The sequence below is a fragment of the Carassius carassius genome, chromosome 29 (assembly GCF_963082965.1).
Source record: "Carassius carassius chromosome 29, fCarCar2.1, whole genome shotgun sequence".
Lineage (NCBI taxonomy): Eukaryota > Metazoa > Chordata > Actinopteri > Cypriniformes > Cyprinidae > Carassius > Carassius carassius.
The window spans coordinates 14,439,046-14,466,851 of NC_081783.1; the positions used below are offsets into that span (position 1 = coordinate 14,439,046).

Below are 27,806 nucleotides of genomic sequence, written 5' to 3' on the forward strand. Positions count from 1 at the left end.
CATTCAAATACACAGAGACTATATTACACTAATGTCAAGTCTAATTTAATTTGACATTATTGATATACATTGCAGTTATCGTCCATAACTTTTATGTCACTTTTTACTTTGCAAGTCCACACGGCCAGTGGAAGTTTATCTACAGCAAAATTCCTTTAATTTTAAACCAGGCTTCTTATTCCTTCTCTATATTCTGGGAAACAACTGCTTAATTCATAAAGAATGTGAGGGAGGTTCAGAATGTTGTGTGTTCATGATATCAGAGCAGGACTTCACTTGATTAAATTCTCTTTCTAGCTGTGGATTAAGGGATTCTGTGAAGAATGCAGAATGTTCTGTTTGTCAGACAGTGTTGAACAAAGACAAAATCCAACAGTGTCAAAACCCAGACGGCCTGTTTGGACAAGAAATTATTAGTTTCCGACATGGCAAGCAGGACAATGACAGATTACCATGGTCACATCCAAAGGCAACCACATTGGTTAGTCCTGCAAAATACTCTCAACATAAATACATTGAGATTAAAAACCCATTAAGTATATCTAATACAAAATAATTTTCTTTATTCTAAATGGCCATACAGAAACAACCTACTGCTCTTCCTCCTCCGTGCTTATGTCTTAGCATCAGATAGGTACCTTCTATCTGGAGGTCTTGATGAATAAGGACAGCGATGTTTGAGGTGGGAGTAGGGGAGGTAAACATGACCTCATACACATGGAAATGGAGATGGAGGTGGCTAAGGGTGGATTTACCAGCTGTCCGTCACCGTCGGTGAATTCTGTAGGAGTGAAGGTCACAAAGTGGCAGATTACTGTCTCAGGCTGTCAGATAACGTGGGCACAGTTTAATACCAGAGCACAGGAGAAGGCATTCTGACTGATAAAACTACAAGGAGAATAAAAACTGTCAAATACAATATGACGAGTCACAGCACCAGAAACACACGTTTCTGTGTAAACTCATGTAATATGAAACATATGGCACAAATTACACAACAACTTTTATTTGCCGTCCCAAAAACAGGGATGGAATTACAGAAAAACAAATGCTTTAGTCTTTACATATGAAACTACTTTTTAGCGCTATGGTACATTTAAAAACAAAAAATGAGAACACACCGTGAGGATAAGTACCTGTGTAACCCTGTTCAGAATCTCTCCAAAAACAGTCAATCCATGGCAGTTACAATGATTCTAAAACAAAATACACTATACTGAAAAGCAAATGATGCACATTTTAGATCATGGCAGGAACACTTTTCAAAAAACATTTCCAGTCAAAATAGAATGATGGAATATCCATTTTCAAGTCGCTTTCATTTGGTACATCTGCACCTCATGACTTTACTGGAGGCAAATTCTAGACATAGGCTGCACATTGACATTCCTCACCTTCTAAGCAACATTATAAAATAGTATAAACATGATACTGAACTATTAACTACTGGATAATAATTTAGTAACATTTAAAACAACAAAAATATGAATTATATCAAACAATAGTCTCTCAGCATATGATTGGTCACAGATGATTTGAATTTCAAAATGCACTACAATGTGCATTAAAAAAAAACACTCATTTTGTTACACTTCATATGAAACAGTTATTTGCTCTTTCATAGCTGGTGTAAACGTAGAAACACAAAAATACTCTGTACAGCTTAAGACAATGTGGTAAATCAGTGCAAAGTTAAGTCAGCTGGATTGGCACCATGTATATTATTCAGAGCTGAATTATCAAGCAGCCTGGCATTAGATTAGCTAAACCTTCTCTTTCTGTGAGACGTGTTTTAAAGAAATGTATCTGTTACAATACAGACTTCAACTTCAAGTTCTAAAAATAAATATTTGCCAATTCTAAATGGCAGCATTATTGGCAAACCCCTTCAGCATGGTATTCTAAGCCAAAAGTGTGTGGTATATATAGCTATCTATTTGTATGCATCAGTTGTAAATTACTCAATTGATTTTTTTCAAGTGTTTAAAAACTATATAATTTATGCTTTTCAGTTTCCAATTAAAGGTCTGGTTTGTAAGAAGTTCAAGATCTTCGGATAAAATCGAGACAAATATGTCCTAAAGTACATATAGTAGATTCTAGGTCATGTGATGTGCCAGGCTGCCGAGCGTGAACACATTTGATTTGAAATGCTTCACGCACAAGATCTGCTTCCTTTGGTAGATATTTCACAGAAATGGAAGCAGAGAGGACGGCAAAATGAGTCATTTTCCAGTTAGAGTTAAACAGTAGCCATCTCTGAATAATTCATTTGAAGGCCTTTGCAATAATTTCAGACTCAGACTCTGAGTCTTCTCCACTCTCGTTCCTGAGCAGTTACTATGGTGATGGGGTTGAAGTTCACCCGATTCGGTTTCCGCATATTGTGAAGCGGTCGATCTCCAACAGATCTTTTTTGAGGGTTCTGTGTTTAAGTTCAGTAGATTGTAGAGTCTCGCTGCTGCTCTCCTCTGGTTTAGGAGGAGAATCTGGAGGCGGGTCACTGGTCACCTCGGTTACAGGAGGTGGAGCCGGGGGAAAAGGCCTCGCTCTTGGGCTCGGCTGCTTGGTGATGGACGTGGAGGGTCGCTGCACTTTAGGTTCAGCTAAAAAGAGGTGAAGAAACAAATCAACAGAGCAACATGATTCTCTGAAAATTCCCTCAGAACAAAAAAAAAAAAAATCACATATCTGAACTATTGAATAATCAAACCGGTGTTACCTGAGGGTGGGGGAGATTTGGCAGGGGTTGCTTTCTTGGGAGTTTGTTTTGAGGTTTGAGCAGTCGGTCTTTCAAACAGCTTACCCTCCATGTTAGCTTCCTTCACATAGTGACAGGACTTGCCCAGAATAACTATACTATTCAACACTTTCATTGTTATCAACCTGCAGCATCAAACAAAACAATAAAAAAAATTAAGCTTGCAATTACAATCTTGAATTGGGCAGGCTGTTTACAAAATTTTGCCAAAATATTACGAACTACTCTACGGTCACCTACTTTGGCTAAAAATGACTGCTAATCACACTACAGTACATTAAGCAGTTTTTACCTAAAATACACTACCATTTAAATGTTTGGGTTCGGTACATTTAGAAACAAATCTTATGCATTTATCTGGTCAATAAATACAGTACAGTAATATTGTGAAATGTTGTTGGAATTTAAAAACTTTTTCTATTTTTAAATATTTTTAAATATAATATGACGGCAAAGCTGAATTTTCATCAGTCTTCAGTGTCACATGATCTTTCAAAAATCGTTCTAATATGCTGATTATGGTGGTTTTGATCATCAATCATGCATTTCGAATGGTTGCTTAACATTTTTGTGGAAATGTTTTTTCAGGAATCAGCACTTGAAATGTAAATATTTTGAAATGTTTCCATCACCTTTACTGACACTGTTAATCAATTTTAATGCATCTTTGCAGAATAAAAGTAGTCATTTCTTCAGAACAAAAATAAAACAAAATGTACTCACCGCAAACCTTTCCCTGCAACTTAATCATACTGCATTGCTGATTTAAAAACTACAGCAGTATAACCACCTCTAATGAGGAGACCGGCCAAAACTGCTCACAGATGTACATTTAAACAGTTTGAAAACAAAACAATCAAATACTCTAGGTCTGTGGAGATTATGTTGCATGCTAGCTGATGCAGTCATAATTACACATTATGTGATACCATACACTTTGAGGTAATTCATTTACCCGAGATAAAAGAGGAGCAGACAGACAGACGAGAGAGCGCCCTGGATCTTCACGGAGTTCATCACCACTCGAATCAACTGACGGAGACAAAAACATCCTCAGCACACATATGCAATGTTTTAGTCTTGAATAATAGCAGTGACATTTAATTTGTTGTTTAAATTGGCACTTTGAAATTTGGAATTAGTATGTAGTTAAACATGAAAATTAATGGTAAAAAATAAATATTATATTGTTCCAGACAGTAATTTTCGGCTACCTTACAAATGAATCCAAAAAGACCTGTGTAATAATAACAACCAGAGTAGGAAAACAAGTGAAAATATCTTCTCACCAGTACAGCAAGAGGCAAAGGAATGAAGCCCATCCTTCTTGCCACTGAATCACTGTAGTCTGTGTAGGCCTGTCCATGAATCAACCATATTTCCTATTTATATTCTTTTTTTTTTTTTTTTAAACCTTTTTTCTTTTTTAAATAAGTATTTAAAAATTAGTACATTCCACATCCATAATTTAAACATCTACTTACATTCTGTTGTCGACTGCTGACAAGTTCAAAGGCCAAGCTGGCTTTATATTCACTGTAGACCTAAAGAACATGATGGAAATGCCAAATTCATATGTGGTGCCTATATTTAGGGCTATGTTGTCAAAGCACTTTACAGCCCTGTCCATGTGCACTTGTGGTTTTGAGATGGATTATTTTGAAAATCAAGTACAAATCTGTAATCTGTGGCTCTCACTTCAGCTGTGATATCATTGAATTTAGTGATGAAAGCGTGCTTGACGATGTCAACCGTAACTTCAGACGTGATGACCATGAAGACGTCAGGAAGCAGCACCCAGAGGTGATCTACGAGCAATATCAACAATGTTAACAGATTACCCAAGCACGGTTGAAAATATGCTGAAAATATATACCCACAACATTCAAGTTGTAGAAGAGTTTGTTTCTTCATTGGAACAGTATTGGAGAAATTCAGCATTACATCACTTGCTCAGCAATGGATCCTCTGCAGTGAATGGGTGCCGTCAGAATGAGAGCTCAAACAGCAGATAAAAACATCACAATAATCCCGGTTAATTTGTGGATTACTGATGTGTTTTTTTTTTAGCTATTTGGGCTCTCATTCTGTTTTAAAGAAGAAACAGACCCATCTACATATTGGATGGCCTGAGGTTGATACATTTTCAGAGTCTATTCCTCTAGGTAAGAACCACCATATATATATATATATATATATATAAAAATAAAGAAAACTCTTTGAATGAGAAGGTGTGTCCAAACTTTTGGTCTGTACTGTATGTGTGTGTGTGTATATATATATATATATATATATATACACACACACACACACACATACAGTACAGACCAAAAGTTTGGACACACCTTCTCATTCAAAGAGTTTTCTTTATTTTCATGACTATGAAAATTGTAGATTCACACTGAAGGCATCAAAACTATGAATTAACACATGTGGAATTATACATGGAATTATATACATAACAAAAAAGTGTGAAACAACTGAAAATATGTCATATTCTAGGTTCTTCAAGGTAGCCACCTTTTGCTTTGATTACTGCTTTGCACACTCTTGGCATTCTCTTGATGAGCTTCACGAGGTAGTCACCTGAAATGGTCTTCCAACAGTCTTGAAGGAGTTCCCCCGAGAGATGCTTAGCACTTATTGGCCCTTTTGCCTTCTGTCTGCGGTCCAGCTCACCCCTAAACCATCTCGATTGGGTTCAGGTCCGGTGACTGTGGAGGCCAGGTCATCTGGCGCAGCACCCCATCACTCTCCTTCTTGGTCAAATAGCCCTTACACAGCCTGGAGGTGTGTTTGGGGTCATTGTCCTGTTGAAAAAGAAATGATGGTCCAACTAAACGCAAAACGGATGGAATAGCACGCCGCTGCAAGATGCTGTGGTAGCCATGCTGGTTCAGTATGCCTTCAATTTTGAATAAATCCCCAACAGTGTCACCAGCAAAGCACCCCCACACCTCCTCCTCCATGCTTCACGGTGGGAACCAGGCATGTAGAGTCCATCCGTTCACCTTTTCTGCGTCGCACAAAGACACGGTGGTTGGAACCAAAGATCTCAAATTTGGACTCATCAGACCAAAGCACAGATTTCCACTGGTCTAATGTCCATTCCTTGTGTTTTTTAGCCCAGACAAGTCTCTTCTGCTTGTTGCTTTTCTTTAGCAGTGGTTTCCTAGCAGATATTCTACCATGAAGGCCTGATTCACACAGTCTCCTCTTAACAGTTGTTCTAGAGATGTGTCTGCTGCTAGAACTCCGTGTGCCATTGACCTGGTCTCTAATCTGAGCTGCTGTTAACCTGCGATTTCTGAGGCTGGTGACTGGGATTAACTTATCCTCCACAGCAGAGGTGACTCTTGGTCTTCCTTTCCTGGGGCGGTCCGCATGTGAGCCAGTTTCTTTGTAGCGCTTGATGGTTTTTGTGACTGCACTTGGGGACACTTTCAAAGTTTTCCCAATTTTTCGGACTGACTGACCTTCATTTCTTAAAGTAATGATGGCCACTCGTTTTCCTGTACTTAGCTGCTTTTTTCTTGCCATAATACAAATTCTAACAGTCTATTCAGTAGGACTATGAGCTGTGTATCCACCTGACTTCTGCACAACACAACTGATGGTCCCAACCCCATTTATAAGGCAAGAAATCACACTTATTAAACATGACAGGGCACACCTGTGAAGTGAAAACCATTTCAGGTGACTACCTCTTGAAGCTCATCAAGAGAATGCCAAGAGTGTGCAAAGCAGTAATCAAAGCAAAAGGTGGCTACTTTGAAGAACCTACAATATGACATATTTTCAGTTGTTTCACACTTTTTTGTTATGTATATAATTCCATGTATAATTTTGGTCTGTACTGTGTATATATATATATATATATATATATATATATATATATATATATTATATATATATATATATATATATATATATATATATATATAATATATATATATATATATATATATATATATATATATATATATATATTATATATATATAAGCTACATAATGATGCTACAATAAACCAACTACTAGTCTAAAAAGAAAACAGACTGGACTTTAAAAATGCCTGCATTTTCAATTAAGAGTTTTAATCAGAGTCTTTATCTGGACCTGAGTTCCAGGAAAACTGCTCCATGTTCCTCAGGCACACAATGAGGAGCAAAACATAATTGGTAAACCGCTCCTTGATATCTGTAGGACAGAAATATAAACATAGAACATATAAGGAACACAAATTCTGCACGTTCTATTCACAAAGCCCCTCTCTCTCCAATCCAAGCAAAATGTGAGGGGAAACGACGGTCAACAAATAAAGCTTGAAGTTTATAAGACTTCAAAGGACGGTAATCCATGCGATGCATGCACTATTTGCAGCAGGTTGTTTATGAATAGCAACTTGAGGAATTATTCCATCACAAAGGCTTGAATGGTCGACCACAAGACTTAGTGGCCGTTTGAAAGTGGGGATAGAGTAAACAGTGGAAGGGAGAATAGGTGCTGATTACAGCATATCAGCGTGTCTTTCATAAAGAGGATGGGCGCTGTAGGAAACAGCCACTCAAACGGCACCACAGTCTGTCAGCATCTCACAGAGCGTTACCAGAAAGCTCTTGAGAGCTTTGATTAGCATTTCAAAAAGATGCTATAATGTTTCTGAGTCAGCCCACACACAATGTCCAATGCTGCACCTTCACCTGCCTTGCGATCAAAGACTCTCTAAGTGATTAAGATGACATACTAGTTGCTTTGAATAACCAGAACTGAGGCACACTGCTGTAATATTCCCAGTGTATAATCCACATTTAAAGCATGTTGTACCAACAAAACGAGAATTAAGGAGAATTTCTGGTTGGTAATATAGTATTCTTTGCAGCACCTTAAATAACATGAATATAGTCAATCAAAAGTAGTGTGACACACACAGTTTGGAGTCAGTAGGAGTCTTCTATGCAAACTAGGGCTGAATTTATTTTAAACCAGTAAAAACACTGAAATATTTTTTAATATTACTGCAATTTAAAATAACTGTTTTCTATTTTAAAATGTCATTTATTCCTGAGTTTTCAGCAGCCATTACTCCAGTCTTTAGTTTCACATGATTCTTCAGAAATCATTCTAATATGCTGATTTGATGTTTAAGAAACATTTCCAACATTTTTTACATTTCTCAGATCAATGCTGAAAACAGTTGCTGCTTAATATTTTTGCGGCAGTGGCTCAGTGGTTCATGTAGGTTGTCTACAAACCGGAAGGTTGGTGGTTCAATCCCTGGCTCCACCTGACCAAGTGTCGAGGTGTCCTTGAGCAAGACACCTAACCCCAGCTGCTCCCGACGAGCTGGATGGCGCCTTGAATGGCTGACACCGCAGTCGGTGTGTGAATGGGTGAATGTGAGGCAAATTGTAAAGTGCTTTGGATGGCCATGTGGTCTGTTGAAAGCGCTATATAAATGAAGTCCATTTACCATTTAATATTTTTGAAAAATATTAGTGCTGTCAACGTTAACGCGTTAACGCATGCGATTAATTTTTGTCTGGTTTAACGTGTCAAAATATTTAACGCAATTAACGCAGCATCCGTATTTTCTGCCATCCGTTGGCTAGCTTTACATTATATGATCACGCTCTTATTCATTTAAATGCTTTTAAACATTTCAAGCGCGGCAAGACAAAAGAGAATGCGCTGTCTGTGAATGCCCTTATGTGACACATACACACGCACACGCACACACACACACACACACACACACACACACACACACACACACACACACACACACACACAATGCATAGACAGGGTGCCAGAATCCAGTTCTCTTAAGCGCGTGAACTAACAATAAACATCCCAAAGTGCCAGTTTTGTCGATTATCCTCATAAGAGCAATCTTAAATGATTTATATAAAGTCTAAAATGAACAAAAAGAGTTGTGAGAGAATGAGGCGAGATCCATAGACAGTATATAAACGGTGAGATCCGCGTGTCTGTCTGCTCTTAAATGGACAGCAGCCAATAAAGCTTCCTGTCAGTAAAGTTAAAGAACTAAGGGAACAGAGAAAATGACTCGCTGCTGTTGACTAAATAACTTTTGTAGCTTTAATAAGGATTAACTATTTAATTTATAGTTTATGCAGTGCAGACTGCATATAACTTTGATAACTTTATTAAATTTCTGTATATTTCCTAACTGTTAAGACAGGAAGGGCAGGAGTAAACATGACATTTATTATGGGTTTATGTTAGCATTGTTTTAAGTTTACTTAAATTAAAAACTGTTATATTTTTGAAGCCTAATAATAAATGTAAAAAAAAAAAAAAAAAATCAGTAGCTGTATTAATATCAGTAATACTGGCCTTCATTCATAAAAAGATGTCATTTAAACAAGTATTTAAATTTAACTGTGAAATTATTACATTAAAAAATATATTAAAAACATACAAAAACATTTCTTTTTTTATTGCGATTAATTGCGATTAATCACAGAAAAAATGTGTGATTAATCTAGTTAAAGTTTTTAATCGATTGAAAGCAACTAAAAAATATATTAACGCACACAACATATATTATATTCTAGATTAATATATAAGTTCAAAAGAACAGCATTTCTTTGAAATTGAAAAAAAAAACTGTAATATTACAAATACCTGTACTTTCACTTTTCAACTGAATTGAACTCAAGTTCTGAGTAGTATCTGTATAGCGCTTTTCACAATGCAAATCGTTGCAAAGGAGCTTTACAGAAAATTTAAGTTTCTACATTATATTTAGTAATAGCTTACAAGTGGTGACTATCTCAAGTTGATGTCCATATGGCAGAAATGTACGGTAAAAATCATGTCATGTAATGACAAAAATCAACTTAATGCACCCCTGCTGAACATTTTTTTTCCAAAATCTGACCCCAAACTTTGAAACAATATTGGATATTAAATTATCACAGTAATAACAAAAGGGATGTTTTCCCTGAATAACTAATTGAGCCCACTATAACTAGGTCATTTTTGGGACTTTGACTCACCACTGTTGGACATCTGAAAGAGGTTGTTCTTCTCAAACTTCTTGAACACACTTCCCTTGATTTCCACAAACTGTGGAACAACGTGAACAAATGCAAGCCTATAAACTCTGATCATACAATTTTAAAATGTCTATAGTGACACAATAACTGAATGGTTCTGATGATTCTGTTGTCTGCACATTAAATGTTTGTTTGTGTGTATATATACTTACATTGTTGGACATCATAATGGTGAGCAGAGATTTGTTATGTGAGTTGAAGGCCACATTTAGTGTAGAGGCTTGGACCATGATGAGGATGGCATGCAGAACTGAGACAAATATACATTAAGGAAAACAATTGTATTGAAATAGTTTTGTCATTGATGTTGTGCTACAAGTTGTATAATACTGAATCAGATCCAAGAGAATATCATTTACAACAAAATCTCTAAAAGAAAAAACAAGACAAGAAATCAGACAAATTCTGACTGAATGACACAAATGACCAGGGCTACACCACACTTTCAACATCAATATGGAAATAGAGCAATGATACCCACACTAAATTATGACATATCGTATATTCCGAGCACTTCTTGCATGACAAAAAAGGATACAGACATAGAAGACGGCCATGAAGAAATGGGGAATGACTCCAATGTGGGCTCTCTTCCGTGACTTTGGTTCAGTGGCCGTCCAATAGAGAGCATCTAGGATGTCTTGTCCAAATGATGAGAAGAGACGGTCTGCCACCTGAGTGATGAAATGACACAGACATTTACTTCACCCAAAATTAAAATGTTAATGCAAAGCCTGATGCACATCTTAACCTGTATGCTGCTTTATGCTATATGGAAACAATGCATGAACATTCTTCTTTTGTGTTAGCATACAGGTTTGAAACAAAACAAGAGTGTGTTAAAAAGTTTTTTAGTGATTAATTCCTTTATCACATGATCCAGTAAAGGAAATGGGTCTAAGAGCTGTTAAATACCTCTAGCATGTTGTAGATGATGTAGAGTTTGATGACAGACTGGCCGCGGATCAGGTGGTACATCATAGCGTAGTCGACGTAGTGCATCATGGAGTAACAGAGCACCATTATTAAACCTTTTAGCAGGTCACACACCTGAGCTGGCTGCAGGAACCGAGAGCCACTAATAAACAAACACAGAGCAGAAGTGTATGAAACAGGCCTGAGAGTCAGAAAAAGTTGTAGAACAAGCTTAATGAACACATTCATTATAAATAGCCCTATGAGTTTACAAAATGAGGCCAAATGCAAAGATCACACACATCAACTTCAAAACACCATCGCACTGAAAGCACTTGCTTCCTTTCAAACCAGAGAAGTGTACAGACGGGCAGTTCTTCATCTACAGCCAAGGGACTCACTAACAGACTTCACCTTCTCTCTTTGTACGAATGTCAAAATTAAAATGGTCGTATCATCATTCACTACTTTTGTTTAGATTTATTATATTTCCTTTGTCCAAGACCCAGATTTTAGTCTTTTAGAAATTGTCCTTTTTTACATTTTCAAAACTATGATGAGCCAAACACAAAGTGAAATATTTAGTGTGTTTTCTGTGAAAGCTGGACATACTAAAAGACCAATTAAACTGGCAAAAGAGATCCCAAGATCAAAGACGCCTGCAGCTGAAGAAACACCCAGAGAAAAACAACTCAATACCCATGCAGATATCTGATGTATGGTCTTCATGTACAGACAATGAGAAACAAAAATAACACAAGTTTAGCATTGACATCTATCACACCTGCTTAGTTCACAGTTAAGACACTTTCAGCAGAAAAACTAATGAACGGAAGGTATCAGATTTATTCGCGGAGCTGAGCTGTGATTCAGATGTCTTGGGTGTGGGTGGGAGAATAAAAAAGGAAAAACTAGACGGATGTTTTATTTTCACTTGAGGCATCACACTCCTACTCATGAGGAGGAATCTACACAAACATCCTCAAGGAAAACAGAAAGACTCAGAACTGGCAATAAAAAGCCAAAAGAAAACATATACACTACTGTTCAAAATGTTTTTTTTTTAATGCACTAAGGCTGCATTTATTTGATCAAAATACAGTAGAATGTCTTTACTGTTAATTTGATCAATTTAAAGGATCCTTGAGAAATAGAAGTATTAATTTATTATTTTATTTAATCTTACCGACTCCAAACTTTTGAACAGCAGTGAAGTTTTTGGACAAAGCAAATGACAAATCAGAGATGGTTTAATATCTGAGAAAAGCTAAAACAATTTTTTATTAGGGGTATAATGTACAGTCGTGGCCAAACGTTTTGAGAATTACATAAATATTAGTTTTCAAAAAGTTTGCTGCGAAACTGCTTTTAGATCTTTGTTTCAGTTGTTTCTGTGATGTACTGAAATATAATTACAAGCACTTCATACGTTTCAAAGGCTTTTATCGACAATTACATGACATTCATGCAAAGAGTCAGTATTTGCAGCGTTGACCCTTCTTTTTCAGGACCTCTACAATTCGACTGGGCATGCTCTCAATCAACTTCTGGGCCAAATCCTGACTGATAGCAACCCATTCTTTCATAATCACTTCTTGGAGTTTGTCAGAATTAGTGGGTTTTTGTTTGTCCACCCGCCTCTTGAGGATTGACCACAAGTTCTCAATGGGATTAAGATCTGGGGAGTTTCCAGGCCATGGACCCAAACTTTCAACATTCTGGTCCCCGAGCCACTTAGTTATCACTTTTGCCTTATGTGCCTTATGTGATGGTGCTCCATCATGCTGGAAAATGCATTGTTCTTCACCAAACTGTTGTTGGAAGAAGTTGCTGTTGGAGGGTGTTTTGGTACCATTCTTTATTCATGGCTGTGTTTTTGGGCAGAATTGTGAGTGAGCCCACTCCCTTGGATGAGAAGCAACCCCACACATGAATGGTGTCAGGATGCTTTACTGTTGGCATGACACAGGACTGATGGTAGCGCTCACCTTTTCTTCTACGGACAAGCCTTTTTCCAGATGCCCCAAACAATAGGAAAGGGGTTTCATCAGAGAATATGACTTTGCCCCAGTCCTCAGCAGTTCACTATACTTTCTGCAGAAGATCAATCTGTCCCTGATGTTTTTTTGGAGAGAAGTGGCTTCTTTGCTAGTGTAGATGTGCTCACACCTGCCTGCTGCCATTCCTGAGCAAGCTCTGCACTGGTGGCACTCCGATCCCGCAGCTGAATCCTCTTTAGGAGACGATCCTGGCACTTGCTGGACTTTCTTGGATGCCCTGAAGCCTTCTTTACAAGAATTGAACCTCTTTCCTTGAAGTTCTTGATGATCCTATAAATTGTTGATTTAGGTGCAATCTTAGTAGCCACAATATCCTTGCCTGTGAAGCCATTTTTATGCAACGCAATGATGGCTGCACGCGTTTCTTTGCAGGTCACCATGGTTAAGGAGACGTCGTGGCCTAATGGTTAGAGAGTCGGACTCCCAATCAAAAGGTTGTGAGTTCGAGTCCCGGGCTGGCAGGAATTGTGGGTGGGGGGAGTGCATGTACAGTTCTCTCTCCACCTTCAATACCACGACTTAGGTGCCCTTGAGCAAGGCATCGAACCCCCAACTGCTCCCCGGGCGCCGCAGCATAAATGGCTGCCCACTGCTCCGGGTGTGTGCTCACAGTGTGTGTGTGTGTTCACTAATCTGTGTGTGTGCATTTCGGATGGGTTAAATGCAGAGCACAAATTCTGAGTATGGGTCACCATACTTGGCTGAATGTCACTTCACTTTCACTTAACAATGGAAGAACAATGATTTCAAGCATCACCCTCCTTTTAACATGTCAAGTCTGCCATTCTAACCCAATCAGCCTGACATAATGATCTCCAGCCTTGTGCTCGTCAACATTCTCACCTGAGTTAACAAGACAATTACTGAAATGAACTCAGCAGGTCCTTTAATGACAGCAATGAAATGGAGTGGAAAGGTTTTTTTTGGGATTAAGTTAATTTTCATGGCAAAGGAGGACTATGCAATTCATCTGATCACTCTTCATAACATTCTGGAGTATATGCAAATTGCTATTATAAAAACTTAAGCAGCAACTTTTCCAATTTCCAATATTTACGTAATTCTCAAAACTTTTGGCCACGACTGTATACGTATTTGTATACGAACATTTCGATGTGGGTCTTTCTGTTTATCCAATGCATGGAACTTCAATGGAAAATTCCAGTTTGATATATTGCTACTTTTGATAAGAAACAAAGTCTCATCTTCCAGTGCATTTTTTATTTTCAGGAAATTCAAACAATAAATGCTGTTTTGGCGCTCTTTGATGCGTCGTGAAGATCACTGTTCAGTCAGCTGTGCAGAGTGCAAGTGAGCGTGATCATCCCTTCCTCTTACTTCTAGTTTTATCGCACAATAAACATGAATGAACATCCCATGACTCATGTAATCAATCAATCAGCGTGTTTCAACTGTGGAAAGGCGTCAAATCAAAATGTCACGTAGCATTTAATTTACTTCAGGCAAGTCATTAGTGTCCACAGCTCATTAGTTCGCTAGGAGAAGTGAAGTCTAGAGAAGAGCATTTTGTGAAAACAAACTATATTCATATTTTACTTTACCCACTAGTTGAGGTCTTAATTATTTAATGAACGTTTAAATAAATCAGTTGATCAGTTAAATAAATCAGTTGAAACAAGTTATGATAGCCAAAGTGTAAATAAATATATATACACAACAAACTGAAATTTCATCATTTAGATGTTAATTTAAAAATGGCATTATGTGCAATTTACATGTTTGCATACAATTTTTTTAAATCGAGTGTTGATTATTATATTGTAGTGAACCATCATAACTATAATATAAAAATGTATATTTAAATATCTACACTTTAAATATGAAATTCATATAAATTCTCTCATACTCAAAGTTGACAGCTGGGATAAAAAGCATACTAAGCACATACTGATATTTGACTTTCATCTGTGGTAGCTTCTGCTTGTGCTAAAGTGCCAGGCTTATGTGTAAGAAAGCTTTTGTCCTTTATATCCTTTACTCACTCTTTAAGTAATGAGATGTAGAATTTTAATGCTGCATGGTTTTAATTCTGCAGTGAACTGTCCTGAAAGGCTACTGTGATATTACTTGAAGGATGTTATTCATCATGAGGGGTCCTAAAGGTAACAGTAAATTAGATCAAGATTTGACCAAAACATGAGTGTGACGTGTAAGCTCTTCAGTTACATTTAAATAGGAATATTTCGGCACATAATCTCCTGAAGCTGGAAATGTGACTGTGAGGTATTAATAAAATCTTTAAGTGTAGCTACGGATCTTAGGATTCAGTTAAAAGACTTTGCAGTTTGATTAAAGTGAAGGGAAAAGCCACTGTGACTTAAAGGGATAGTTCACCCGAGAATGAAAATTTGTCCATCTTCTACTCACCCTCCAAGCCTTTCAATGGGGATAAGGGGGTGTTTGTTGTCAACAGTTCAGAAGATGTGAAATAAAGTGCTTGCATCTGTAATAAAACGTCCCTCACATGGCTCCGAGGGGTGAATAAAGGCCCCCTGTAGCGAATCCATATATTTTTGTAAGACATATATCCAGATGTCAAATGTAATAAACACTTTTTTTCTTACTTCTGCTGACTGTTGAGAACCGGAAGACGTGCAGACAGATGTAGAAGTTCGTCACCACGTGGTTAGTGACGAGCACGGAGAGAGAACTAAACAAGACGCTGGTCACGAATTAGAAACACAAAATGAGGATTTGTAAAGAAAAACGTCGGAGGATTTCGAAATAAGCCAAGAGGAGACCGCCCCCCCTCCTGCCTGCGGGTGTCGCTGTTGGACAGTGTTTTCTCTACTTCCTGTTGGCCTTCTGTAGCAAATTGTAGCTCCGTGTAGCTGTTTTTATTTTATTTTTTTCTCTAGAATCTTTATCTTACTATCACTCTCTGTTTTTTAAAGTGGTAAAATATAACTTAATTCACACCATATTTCTGATATTATCGATCAATCTTATCAGATTAACTTTGATCGTTCACTTTTATTTTATTTCCGTGAGTGCAGTACACCTGCAAAGCGTTAGCACTCGTTAGCTTGTCATTAGCGTTTTCATTCGAACCTATCGCCGTTTTCTTTTCTCCTCTCCCTCGCTCCAGTTTTTCACAAGTTCATCAAACAACCGCAGTAAGAATATTTCATCAAGCACGGTGAGTAATGGCTTCTCCTATCATTGTTTCTTGCACCTCTTGCCACATGTACAGTTTATCTATCTCTGTCGCTGATGAGGGATTCACATGTGATAAATGCAGGGAAATAGTTAGGCTGACAGAGAAGATTTCAGAATTAGACACGCATCCAAACTTTAATTGAGGACAGTAAAAATGTTAGGGCTCTAGATACGGATTTGGATGCGTCTAGCTCAGGGATTCCTGTACATTGTTCGGTTCCGGAAACAGAGCCCTTGCAGCAGGGCAACTGGGTGACGGTGAGGCAGCGTAGTCGTGGGTCAAAACACCGCTCTTCTGTTCCGATCAAAACATTAAACAGGTTCTCCCCACTCAGTGATGCACCCACTGAGAAACCTGATGAAAGTGCTCTAGTTATTGGTGATTCTATTGTACGGAACGTGAATATAGAGACACCAGCCACCATAGTCAAATGTTTACCGGGAGCCAGAGCGCCTGACATCTTGGCAAATTTAAAAGTGCTGGCTAATGCTAAACGTAAATACAGTAAGATTGTTATTCATGCCGGCGCTAATGATGTTTGACTTCGCCAGTCGGAGATCACTAAAAATAACATTTAAGAGGTGTGTGAACTTGCAAGCACGATGTCAGACACTGTAATATGCTCTGGTCCCCTCCCTGCTAACCGTGGTGATGAGATGCATAGCAGATTGTCATCAATCAATGGCTGGATGTCTAAGTGGTGCCCACAGAATAACATAGGTTTCATAGACAATTGGACGAGCTTTTGGGGCAGACCTGACCTGTTTAAAAGAGATGGTCTTCATCCCTCCTGGGGAGGCGCCACTCTTCTCTCTAGAAATTTGGCAAATAGTCTTCGTGTTTATACTTGACTAACTGGGGCCCAGGTCAGGAAGCAGACAGACTGGCTAAACCGACCGTCTGCTAGCTACCTCCCGTCACAGAGGTCAGTTAATTCTCAGCACATAGAGACTCTTTCACCTAGATATCACACTATAGAGACTGTGTCTGTTCCCCGAACTAGAAAATAAAAAAACGTCCAAACCAAGTTAAGATTAACAATTTAATTGAGGTTCAACAAATAAAAAAACAGAAGCAATATGGATAAACAAATGATAAAGCTTGGCTTATTGAATATCAGATCCCTTTCTACGAAAACACTTTTTGTAAATAATATGATCACTGATCATAATATAGATGTACTCTGTTTGACAGAAACCTGGCTAAAACCTGATGATTACATTATTTTAAATGAGTCCACCCCCCAAGATTACTGTTATAAACATGAGCCACGTCTAAAAGGCAAAGGTGGAGGTGTTGCTTCAATTTATAACAACGTTTTCAGGATTTCTCAGAGGGCAGGCTACAAGTATAACTCGTTTGAAGTAATGGTACTTCATATAACATTATCCAGAGAAACAAATGTTAATGATAAATCCCCTGTTATGTTTGTACTGGCTACTGTATACAGGCCACCAGGGCACCATACAGACTTTATTAAAGAGTTTGGTGATTTTACATCCGAGTTAGTTCTGGCTGCAGATAAAGTTTTAATAGTTGGTGATTTTAATATCCATGTTGATAATGAAAACGATGCATTGGGATCAGCATTTATAGACATTCTGAACTCTATTGGTGTTAGACAACACGTTTCAGGATCTACTCATTGTCAAAATCATACTCTAGATTTAATACTGTCACATGGAATTGATGTTGATGGTGTTGAAATTATTCAGCCAAGTGATGATATCTCAGATCATTATTTAGTTCTTTGCAAAATTCATATAGCCAAAATTGTAAATTCTACTTCTTGTTACAAGTATGGAAGAACCATCACTTCTAACACAAAAGACTGCTTTTTAAGTTATCTTCCTGATGTATCCAAATTCCTTAGCATATCCAAAACCTCAGAACAACTTGATGATGTAACAGAAACTATGGACTCTCTCTTTTCTAGCACTTTAAATAAAGTTGCTCCTTTACGCTTAAGGAAGGTTAAGGAAAACAGTTTGACACCATGGTATAATGAGCATACTCGCACCCTAAAGAGAGCAGCCCGAAAAATGGAGCGCAGCTGGAGGAAAACAAAACTAGAGGTATTTCGTATTGCTTGGTGGGAAAGTAACATATCCTACAGAAAAGCATTAAAAACTGCTAGATCCGATTACTTTTCTTCTCTTTTAGAAGAAAACAAACATAACCCCAGGTATTTATTCAATACAGTGGCTAAATTAACGAAAAATAAAGCCTCAACAAGTGTTGACATTTCCCAACACCACAGCAGTAATGACTTTATGAACTACTTTACTTCTAAAATCGATACTATTAGAGATAAAATTGCAACCATTCAGCCGTCAGCTACAGTATCACATCAGACAGTGCACTATAGACCCCCTGAGGAACAGTTCCACTCATTCTCTACCATAGGAGAGGAAGAATTGTATAAACTTGTTAAATCATCTAAACCAACAACATGTATGTTAGACCCTATACCATCTAAGCTCCTGAAAGAGGTGCTTCCAGAAGTCATAGATCCTCTTCTGACTATTATTAATTCCTCATTGTCATTAGGACATGTCCCCAAAACCTTCAAACTGGCTGTTATTAAGCCTCTCATCAAAAAACCACAACTTGACCCCAAAGAACTAGTTAATTATAGACCAATCTCGAATCTCCCTTTTCTGTCCAAGATACTAGAAAAGGTGGTATCCACACAATTATATTCCTTCTTAGAGAAAAATGGTATATGTGAGGATTTCCAGTCAGGATTTAGACCGTATCATAGTACTGAGACTGCTCTTCTTACTGCTCTTAAGAGTTACAAATGATCTGCTCTTATCATCTGATCGTGGGTGTATCTCTCTATTAGTTTTATTGGATCTTAGTGCTGCGTTTGACACAATTGACCACAACATTCTTTTGCATAGACTTGAATACTTTGTTGGCATCAGTGGAAGTGCATTAGCATGGTTTAAATCGTACTTATATGACCGCCATCAGTTCGTAGCAGTGAATGAAGATGTATCCTATCGATCACAAGTGCAGTATGGAGTACCTCAAGGCTCAGTACTAGGGCCGCTACTCTTCACGCTTTATATGTTACCCTTGGGAGATATCATCAGGAAACATGGTGTTAGCTTTCACTGTTATGCTGATGATACTCAGCTCTATATTTCTTCGCAGCCCGGTGAAACACACCAATTTGAAAAACTAATGGATTGCATAGTCGATATAAAAAACTGGATGACGAGTAATTTCTTACTGCTAAATTCTGAAAAAACAGAGGTGTTAATTATAGGACCTAAAAACTCTGCTTGTAATAACCTAGAACACTGTCTAAGACTTGATGGTTGCTCTGTCAATTCTTCATCATCAGTTAGGAACCTAGGTGTGCTACTTGATCGCAATCTTTCCTTAGAAAGCCACGTTTCTAGCATTTGTAAAACTGCATTTTTCCATCTCAAAAATATATCTAAATTACGGCCTATGCTCTCAATGTCAAATGCAGAAATGTTAATCCATGCATTTATGACCTCAAGGTTAGATTATTGTAATGCTTTATTGGGTGGTTGTTCTGCACGCTTAGTAAACAAACTACAGCTAGTCCAAAATGCAGCAGCAAGAGTTCTTACTAGAACCAGGAAGTATGACCATATTAGCCCGGTCCTGTCAACGCTGCACTGGCTCCCTATCAAGCATCGCATAGATTTTAAAATATTGCTTATTACTTATAAAGCCCTGAATGGTTTAGCACCTCAGTATTTGAATGAGCTCCTTTTACATTATAATCCTCTACGTCCGCTATGTTCTCAAAACTTAGGCAATTTGATAATACCTAGAATATCAAAATCAACTGCGGGCGGCAGATCCTTTTCCTATTTGGCGCCCAAACTCTGGAATAACCTACCTAACATTGTCCGGGAGGCAGACACACTCTTGCAGTTTAAATCTAGATTAAAGACCCATCTCTTTAACCTGGCATACACATAACATACTAATATGCTTTTATTATCCAAATCCGTTAAAGGATTTTTAGGCTGCATTAATTAGGTAAACCGGAACCGGAAACACTTCCCATAACAACCTATGTACTTGCTACATCATTAGAAGTATGGCATCTACGCTAATATTTGTCTGTTTCTCTCTTGTTCCGAGGTCACCGTGGCCACCAGTTCCAGTCTGTGTCCAGATCAGAGGGTCACTGCAGTCACCCGGATCCAGTACGTATCCAGACCAGATGGTGGATCAGCACCTAGAAAGGACCTCTACATCCCTGAAAGACAGCGGAGACCAGGACAACTAGAGCCCCAGATACAGATCCCCTGTAAAGACCTTGTCTCAGAGGAGCACCAGGACAAGACCACAGGAAACAGATGATTCTTCTGCACAATCTGACTTTGCTGCAGTTTGGAATTGAACTACTGGTTTCGTCTGGTCAGAGGAGAACTGGCCCCCCAACTGAGCCTGGTTTCTCCCAAGGTTTTTTTCTCCATTCTGTCACCGATGGAGTTTCGGTTCCTTGCCGCTGTCGCCTCTGGCTTGCTTAGTTGGGGACACTTCATCTACAGCGATATCGTTGACTTGATTGCAAATAAATGCACAGACACTATTTAACTGAACAGAGATGACATAACTGAATCCAATGATGAACTGCCTTTAACTATCATTTTTGCATTATTGACACTGTTTTCCTAATGAATGTTGTTCAGTTGCTTTGACGCAATGTATTTTGTTTAAAGCGCTATATAAATAAAGGTGACATTGACATTGACATTGGTTTTCCTTTGCTAAAGTAAGGAAACTTTGTTTCCTTTTCTCCTACATTTCACAGAGCCATGCACACAACGCATACGTCTTCCATCTTCTGCCTGCACGTCTTCCGGTTTCCAAGTCAGCAGAAGGGAGAAAAAAAATGTTTATTACATTTGAAATCTGGATATTTATCTTGCAAAAAGCATGAATTTGCTACAGGGGACCTTTATTTACCCCCCGGAGCCATGTGAAGGATGTTTTATTACAGATGCGCGCACTTTATTTCACGTCTTCTGAACTGTTGACAACAAACACCCACTTACTCCAATTGAAACGCTTAAAAGAGCAAGGACAATTTTTAATATAACTCTGATAGGATTATTATTCTGAAAGAAGAATGTCACATACACCTAGGATGCTTCGAGGGTGAGTAGAAGATGGACGAATTTTCATTCTCAGGTGAACTAACCCTTTAAGAGATCCTCACCCTGCAGGGAAAAACAGTATACACCAGCCTATAGTGGTTTGCTGGTCTTGGATGGTCATCAAGCTAGTCTAGTTTGATTCTTTTGGCAGCTGGTTAAGCTGGGAAAGCAGTTGGCCAACGAGCTACAGTAAATCAGCTTAAACTAGCTAACTAAACTTTACATACCATCTTAGGCTGATTTAAACTGTTTTTTTTTTTCTTCAGCAGGAAGGCGTATAATGTAGCACTTCTTTGTCATACTGGCACCAGACACACACCAGTCACGAAACACAAACACTGCCAGCCAAAAATGACACTTGACAGTTCAAAATGAAACCTCTTCACTTGCCAGCAGCTGAGAGTTCAAATTAAAACTAATGCACCATAATATCGTAAGCTAAAAGGGATTTATTATCTCTGCCAGTGACATACACACTCTACCAGGATGGCAAATACTTTGTGACATGCATGTTATATAAAACATGGATCAAACAGAAGGATGGGATTGTTTGAAATGGTGAAGGCAGGTGTCCTACCTGCTCCGTCTGCAATAAGGGCAAACATTAGCGCTGATGGGAGGAGGGAGAGGCACACGTTAGGCACTATACTGTACTCTAATATGAGGAAAAGTCAATAGTAACACACACACTTGTTCATTAGGAACCTGGCAGAAGATTTAGTTTCTAAAACCATATAAGAATTTATTTGTACACAATCCAATTGTAAAATGATTCACAATGCATCTAAAACACAAATCTCTAACGAGTAGAGTCGGGTCACTGCCAAACACACACCCAACTCCTTTCTTGTGGTTTGAAGATGCTTTGCTGCAGTGTACTTCATTCATTTAAACTCTGTACTGTGAGATTGTTATTTGTCAGATAGCATGACAGCACCCCAGTGAGATCTTGAAGTGCATGTTTCCAACAGTTAAATGGTTGGTTTAGTTAAATGTGTTATTACATCTTAATTTACATGTGAAGTTGAAGTTAAATTGGGAAAACTCAATCATGTTGGCAATGTTGTTCATGAAAAACGACAACAGCACGATAAGAGTCGGAGTGTTTGTCGGAGTGAATTGTGAATGGGCAACCGAGGTCACTGACTTCAAAAGCTTGAGGTCATTTTGATGGTATGATCATAATGTGATATGAATACTTTGTAGAGTATCACGTAGATAAGCTAGAACCAAAAATTTTAACTAAACGTCTTTCTCTTTCTCCTTTGTAACAAAAAACTAACAATTACTAAAATTAGTCTCAGGCAGCAAAAAAAAAAATATATATATATATGCCACAATGTGCACCTGGCTTTATTTGAATCAAATTTTCAGCTGTAAGATGACTGGAAGTGAAACATCCCAAAATTAAGAAGTTCAGCTGAAAATATATCAGCTCAAAATTTTGGGGTCAGTATGATTTTTTTTTTTTAAAGAAATTTTGTAACATGCTTTTAATCAACAAGCCTGGATTAAATTGATCAAAAGAGACAGTAAACATTCTTTTAGGAAAAAAAAAAATTCAATTCTATTCATCAAATAACACTGAGAGAACCAGCACAACAGTTTTCAACATGCATAATAAGAATAAATGTCTAGCTGTGCATCACAAGAATAAATTACATTTAAAAATATATTAAACTAGAAAACAGCTAATTTATATTATCATATTTCTCAATATAACTGTATTTTTGCAACCTTTGTGAGCATAAAAGATGAGCAAAAATAAAAGTCCCCAAAATTTTGAATGTCAGTGTATCTTTTTTTTTTTTTTTTGAGAGATATATTGAGTATTGTGTGTTACCCAAGGCCGCAGCAGGGTATCGTCAACAGCCTCAGAAAGGCCAGTAAAGTTCTCAGGGGCAGCAGGGTGAACACGTACAGAAAGGCATCCAGACACAGGAAGATCCCAAAGATCATCAACTGTAAAAAGACAAACAGAGACATTAGCACCGGCACACAGATATGCAATATGCAAAGCAGAAATTCATTGGTTTTTCATTGTGTTCAGTCACGTTATACAGAAATAACTGTGACATCATGTTAAGGAAGCCCTCGGCCCTGAATCCTGATGCTTCACATGCTTGAGCGCACCGAGGCATGTAATGTGTTGAAGGAGATTTTGAATATGTCTGCCAGCAGTCAGTAACCTTTCAAATATTTTTCATTCTTAGGAGGCACTCCTTAGTTTCATACAAAGACCATTAAGAACAAATTAAAACATTAACATGCACCGCAAGCAACTGGCTCTTTACAGTCAAGGACGAGCGTGAATCCTTGGGGACAATTTTTTACCAGCAGCCATAAAACAAAGAGAGTTTGTTAGGAGATGAACACAGACCACTAGAACCCTCTCAACAAAGCACAAAGAAAATAAAAGGCAATGGAAGACAGGGATTAACAAAGAGGAGCTGTTCTGCAGGCCTGTAGTTCAGATAAGCGCTTGCAAAGACTATATTTTCAAAGAACTTTCCATGCGATTTTATTCTGCATATTTGTATATGTATTTTTCTCATTACATTAATGATTTCTGTACAAAAAAGTAATAAATAAATAGTTTATACTTATACATATTCTTTGCAATAACAACATAAATTGCACAGCTACATATGTTACACTGTGATCACTAAAACTTTATCAACATACTTTTGCATTGGTTGGTATAATTTATTTATTTACAAACACTTTTGCATTGGTTGGTATGTGTGTGTTTATATATATGTATATAAATATATACATATATATGTATCTATAGTAATGGCTGCTGAAAATCACAGAAATAAATAATGTTTTAGAATATATTAAAATATAAAAAAGTTATTTAGAAATTTCACAATTTGACCTTTTTCCTATATTTTTGATCAAATAAATGCAATCTTGTTGAGCATAAGTATTCTTTGGAAAATATTTTTAAAGTTATCAAGCTTAAACTTCTGAAAAGTAGTGCAAATGTATGTTTTTTATAAAACCTCAGCCAGTTAGTTTGCAAAGCATAAAAATGTACAAGTGTAAAATAAAACAAAACAAAGTACAGGGTGATAGGTTTCATCAGCTGGACCCAACAGCCATTCCTCCTGTGTAGAGCTCTGCAAGATGATGAAAACACGAGACCTACCTGCTCAGAGTGAACATACTGGCTGTAAGCAATCTAAATCAATGTGGAAATCTATTACCGGTAGGTATGCAGCTCAACTTTTTACCAACTGGATGGTTTTTCCAGAAAAGCATGCAAAAACATAGGAGAGGAGAACAGCAAAGCTGTTTCTGGCTTGTTTTGGTGTTCAGTCCATCTGTACTGACCAGGAATCAGAAGTTCCAGATCTAGCCTCTCTCCAGTGCTTTGCAAACATAATGAACAAACTGTTTACAGGTCAGCAATGAACCCTCATCTCACTGGTGTTTAGAGAGTTTGCTAAACTCTTTCTGGGGTTTGAGAGGCTCTCTTGAGGGGCTCTTCAGGGTCACAGAGCCGTCTGTGCGCATACCTCAGCTGTCAACACAAACCATGTGTGATCCTGAGGACTTGAGCATGACATAAAAATGCTATGTGAATATTTGAATTCAGACATATTGCCATTATATGAATCATTAACATCTCATTTATATTATAAGCGTAATAAAATAAAAAGAATACAGTTTGACCAAGCTTGGTCAAATATCTCCATCTAGTGGCATTCAACAATTCAACACCTTTAGAGAAAGAGTGAGGCAGGAATACTTCACAGATTCAGGCTCTTTAATTTGAAATAATATTTTGATAACATCTACAAAGCATTGAAATTATAGAGTTTTGGTCTATAATGCATTATAATATATTTTATAATATTAGATATATAATAATATCTTGATTTGTAATGTAAAATGATGAGACTGATGAGGCCTTATGAACAGGCCTATAGAAAATTCTGCACACTCTGTATATTCATTTATTAAATGTATGGATAATATGATGAAATTAAAAATAATTCAGGCATGTGATCAGCTAAGGACCCCCCAAACATAAAATTAACTAAATATTTTTTTATATAAATTATTCAATAAAAATGCATTACTAATGTAATATTATAATTGATAAAAAATATTTAATACTTTTTATTTTACAAATCAGAAAAATTACAGTGCCAGTAGTCTTATTTTCCTGGCTTTCAAATCTTAAACTAAAGAGCTTTTATTTTTGGCAGAAAATTGCTGGAAGACCTTGTTTATATTTATAAATTTTCCTAATTTGAAATTTGAGAAAGTATTCCTGCATGAAATACATGCATTTTAAATGCATGAGCATTTCCCCCACAGATTTTACCTCATTTAAATGGGTCATACTTCTGGTTGGAAAATACAGAAATATGTTTAAATAAAAAAAATATATAAAAAAATAAAACTCAGTTGACGAAATTTTAAACCTCAAATTTCTCAAGAGCAATTTTTGAAAGGGACTAAAATGGTACTTGTAAGGATAAGTATACATGGAATAAAGCCTTACTACTTCAATTTAGACTACTTCAAAGCAGTCCGTTGTAGACATTACTATCTGTCAAGCATGTAACGTTATTATTGCTTACATAGTGGACTCATCACCCATCTTGGATTTTTTTGCCTATGCGTATGACCAAATTTGAAGTTGAAGTTTATAATTTGTGTTCTTTTAAGTTACAGGCTAAAAGAAAGAAGGGCATTGTGGGCCTCACCCTCTCCAGCTCTCTGGGGATCCTCATGCAGGTGTACACCCTTTCCCTTCGCTCAGTGTACTTGGCCCCGTTGTGCTCCAGGAAGTAGCCCCTGGTGAGTTCTGCACACATGAACCTCAGCAGAGACGGCGTGTCAGAGTCATTCGAGTCTGTGTAGAGAGAAAAAAAAAAGTGTTTAATGCTATTAACTTGATATGTCAACATTTATAGTGATCGACAAAGAGTCATTTTAACATTTCTGCAAAAATAGCAAAATGACAAGCACACAGAAGTCACAATATATCCATAACAATTATTTAAACAAACCGACAAATGGTAAATAAATCAAGCGTGCGAGTCAAATTACGAATTTTAGAGAATTCTTTTTTTTTTTAGTAAACTTAAAAGTTTTTGTAAGTCATTGGTCTTTAGAACTATTTTTTAAAGGTTGATTGGAGAATTCAAATGGAGAAATGTTGGAATTACATTAATGAAGCAAAGCCAATTTTAGGCCATTTAGTATAAGCGGTTTGAAATAATAAACAGCAATAACTAACAATGTAATGCAAGAACTTACAAAAACTTCCCGAACTTGGATATACAAGTGAAAACATTTTTGATTGTATAGAACTTATTATATTTGGTGAAAGAATACTTTAGTTGATACTATATAAAGTGTTTTCTGAACTTTTGTTATTTCTTTAAGGTGTATTATGTGTATATAGAGTATATATGTCACATTGATATTTAGACAGATGAAGCGTTCAACCACTAGAATGAAATTTCAGAGTTGTGGATAGCAAGATGCGTTTTCACAGCTGCTATTTCCTGCAACATATTTTGACAGATGTAAGCAACAACTTTGTGCTAGTTTTGTCACTGCAGTAGGCTACTTTCTGATTTACGGTAAATACTAGACTGGGAAAGAGATAACGTTAGAGAGGTCAGCCTTTAAGTGCACATTTCTCTCTGGATGTGTTCCTAACATCATGTTTGGACCAGAACCAGCCAGGCTGTTTAAGAGACAAGAGACCTCAGATGACCCACTCAGGCTTCCCAGAAGCACTTTAGACTAGACCTAAAGATTTCTGATGCATATGTTTAAAATGAATAAAACAACATATACAGCAAGCGTCATGTAAACGGCTATTTAACAAAAGAACACAGCGTAAAATTAAAACTTGTTTCAACAACTGCTTAGCAAGAACGCTATCGGAATATTAGCCAAAACAACATTATATACAATTCAGATGTGGCCACTTTAAACTTGTACATGCATTCGTAAATCCAGGTAAACTCAAGCCACGTTGGAAGCAAAGGCAAAGGTCAGTTGTCAGATGCTCGCGCTCACCTGAATGCTCGTGCCGCTCGTCTTTAACGGCGGGCTTCTCGTAACATCCGAGAGTTTCCGTCATTTTCGCCGCCGACCCAGAGACGTCTGTCTTCCTCGATATGGCTGCAGCAGCCCAGGGACATTTTACCCCTTTGTGATCGTCATTTTCGGGATCTTTTTCCTCGGACACTCCGCCACACAGCGAATCCGCCATCTTCGCTGTGGCGTCATCAAATCACACACGTGATGTTGATAAACAGTACACTGTTGCGCAGCAGCTTATAGTAGAAATTATGTAAATAATCCAGAAATATTAAATTCTAAGTAGTTTTCTTTTTACAAAATAGATAATATAGTATATTTTATAGTATATTAAAAATGCATACATTGAAAAATCGAAATATGTTTGTATTATTTATTGTGTATATTTAGATGTTTTATATTACGCATTTCTTGCTTGTATTATTTTGTATATCTATATGTTATATATTTACAGTGGTGGTCAAGATTATTAGAACACTATTTTCATCAGCTAAACAATGGTTTTAACCAGGGGCATTACTAGGCCTAAAGCTCTACTGGGGCACAGGCTCCCATTCATTTCTCGATCACTTT

At 37.4% G+C, this 27,806-nt stretch overlaps 1 protein-coding gene across 2 annotated transcripts; it reads right to left on the bottom strand.

Moving 5' to 3' along the window:
* Nucleotides 1-832: 832 nt before the first annotated feature.
* tapt1a (transmembrane anterior posterior transformation 1a) lies at nt 833-27,420 on the bottom strand. 2 transcript variants are annotated; one of them, XM_059515991.1, is made up of 15 exons: nt 27,210-27,420; nt 25,880-26,028; nt 22,999-23,117; nt 21,733-21,765; nt 10,759-10,921; nt 10,382-10,517; nt 9,996-10,093; nt 9,784-9,853; nt 6,878-6,958; nt 4,460-4,569; nt 4,246-4,305; nt 4,051-4,119; nt 3,717-3,793; nt 2,723-2,886; nt 833-2,606 (listed from the first exon to the last, which is right to left on the bottom strand). In XM_059515991.1, the coding sequence occupies exons 1-15, from the start codon at nt 27,403-27,405 to the stop codon at nt 2,362-2,364; spliced, it is 1,770 nt and encodes a 589-aa protein (XP_059371974.1). In that variant the 5' UTR covers nt 27,406-27,420; the 3' UTR covers nt 833-2,361. The 2 variants fall into 2 exon arrangements, with proteins under 2 accessions (XP_059371974.1, XP_059371975.1); XM_059515992.1 differs by lacking the exon at nt 21,733-21,765.
* Nucleotides 27,421-27,806: the final 386 nt, after the last annotated feature.

Coding starts and splice junctions, on each gene's coding strand:
- tapt1a (XM_059515991.1), bottom strand. CDS start 27,405: ATGGCGGATTCGCTGTGTGGCGGAGTGTCCGAGGAAAAAGATCCCGAA. Junction 6,959..9,783: donor CTTTCAGATGTCCAACAGTG/GTGAGTCAAAGT, acceptor TCTGTCCTACAG/ATATCAAGGAGCGGTTTACC. Junction 2,887..3,716: donor CTGCTCCTCTTTTATCTCGG/GTAAATGAATTA, acceptor TTGATGCTGCAG/GTTGATAACAATGAAAGTGT.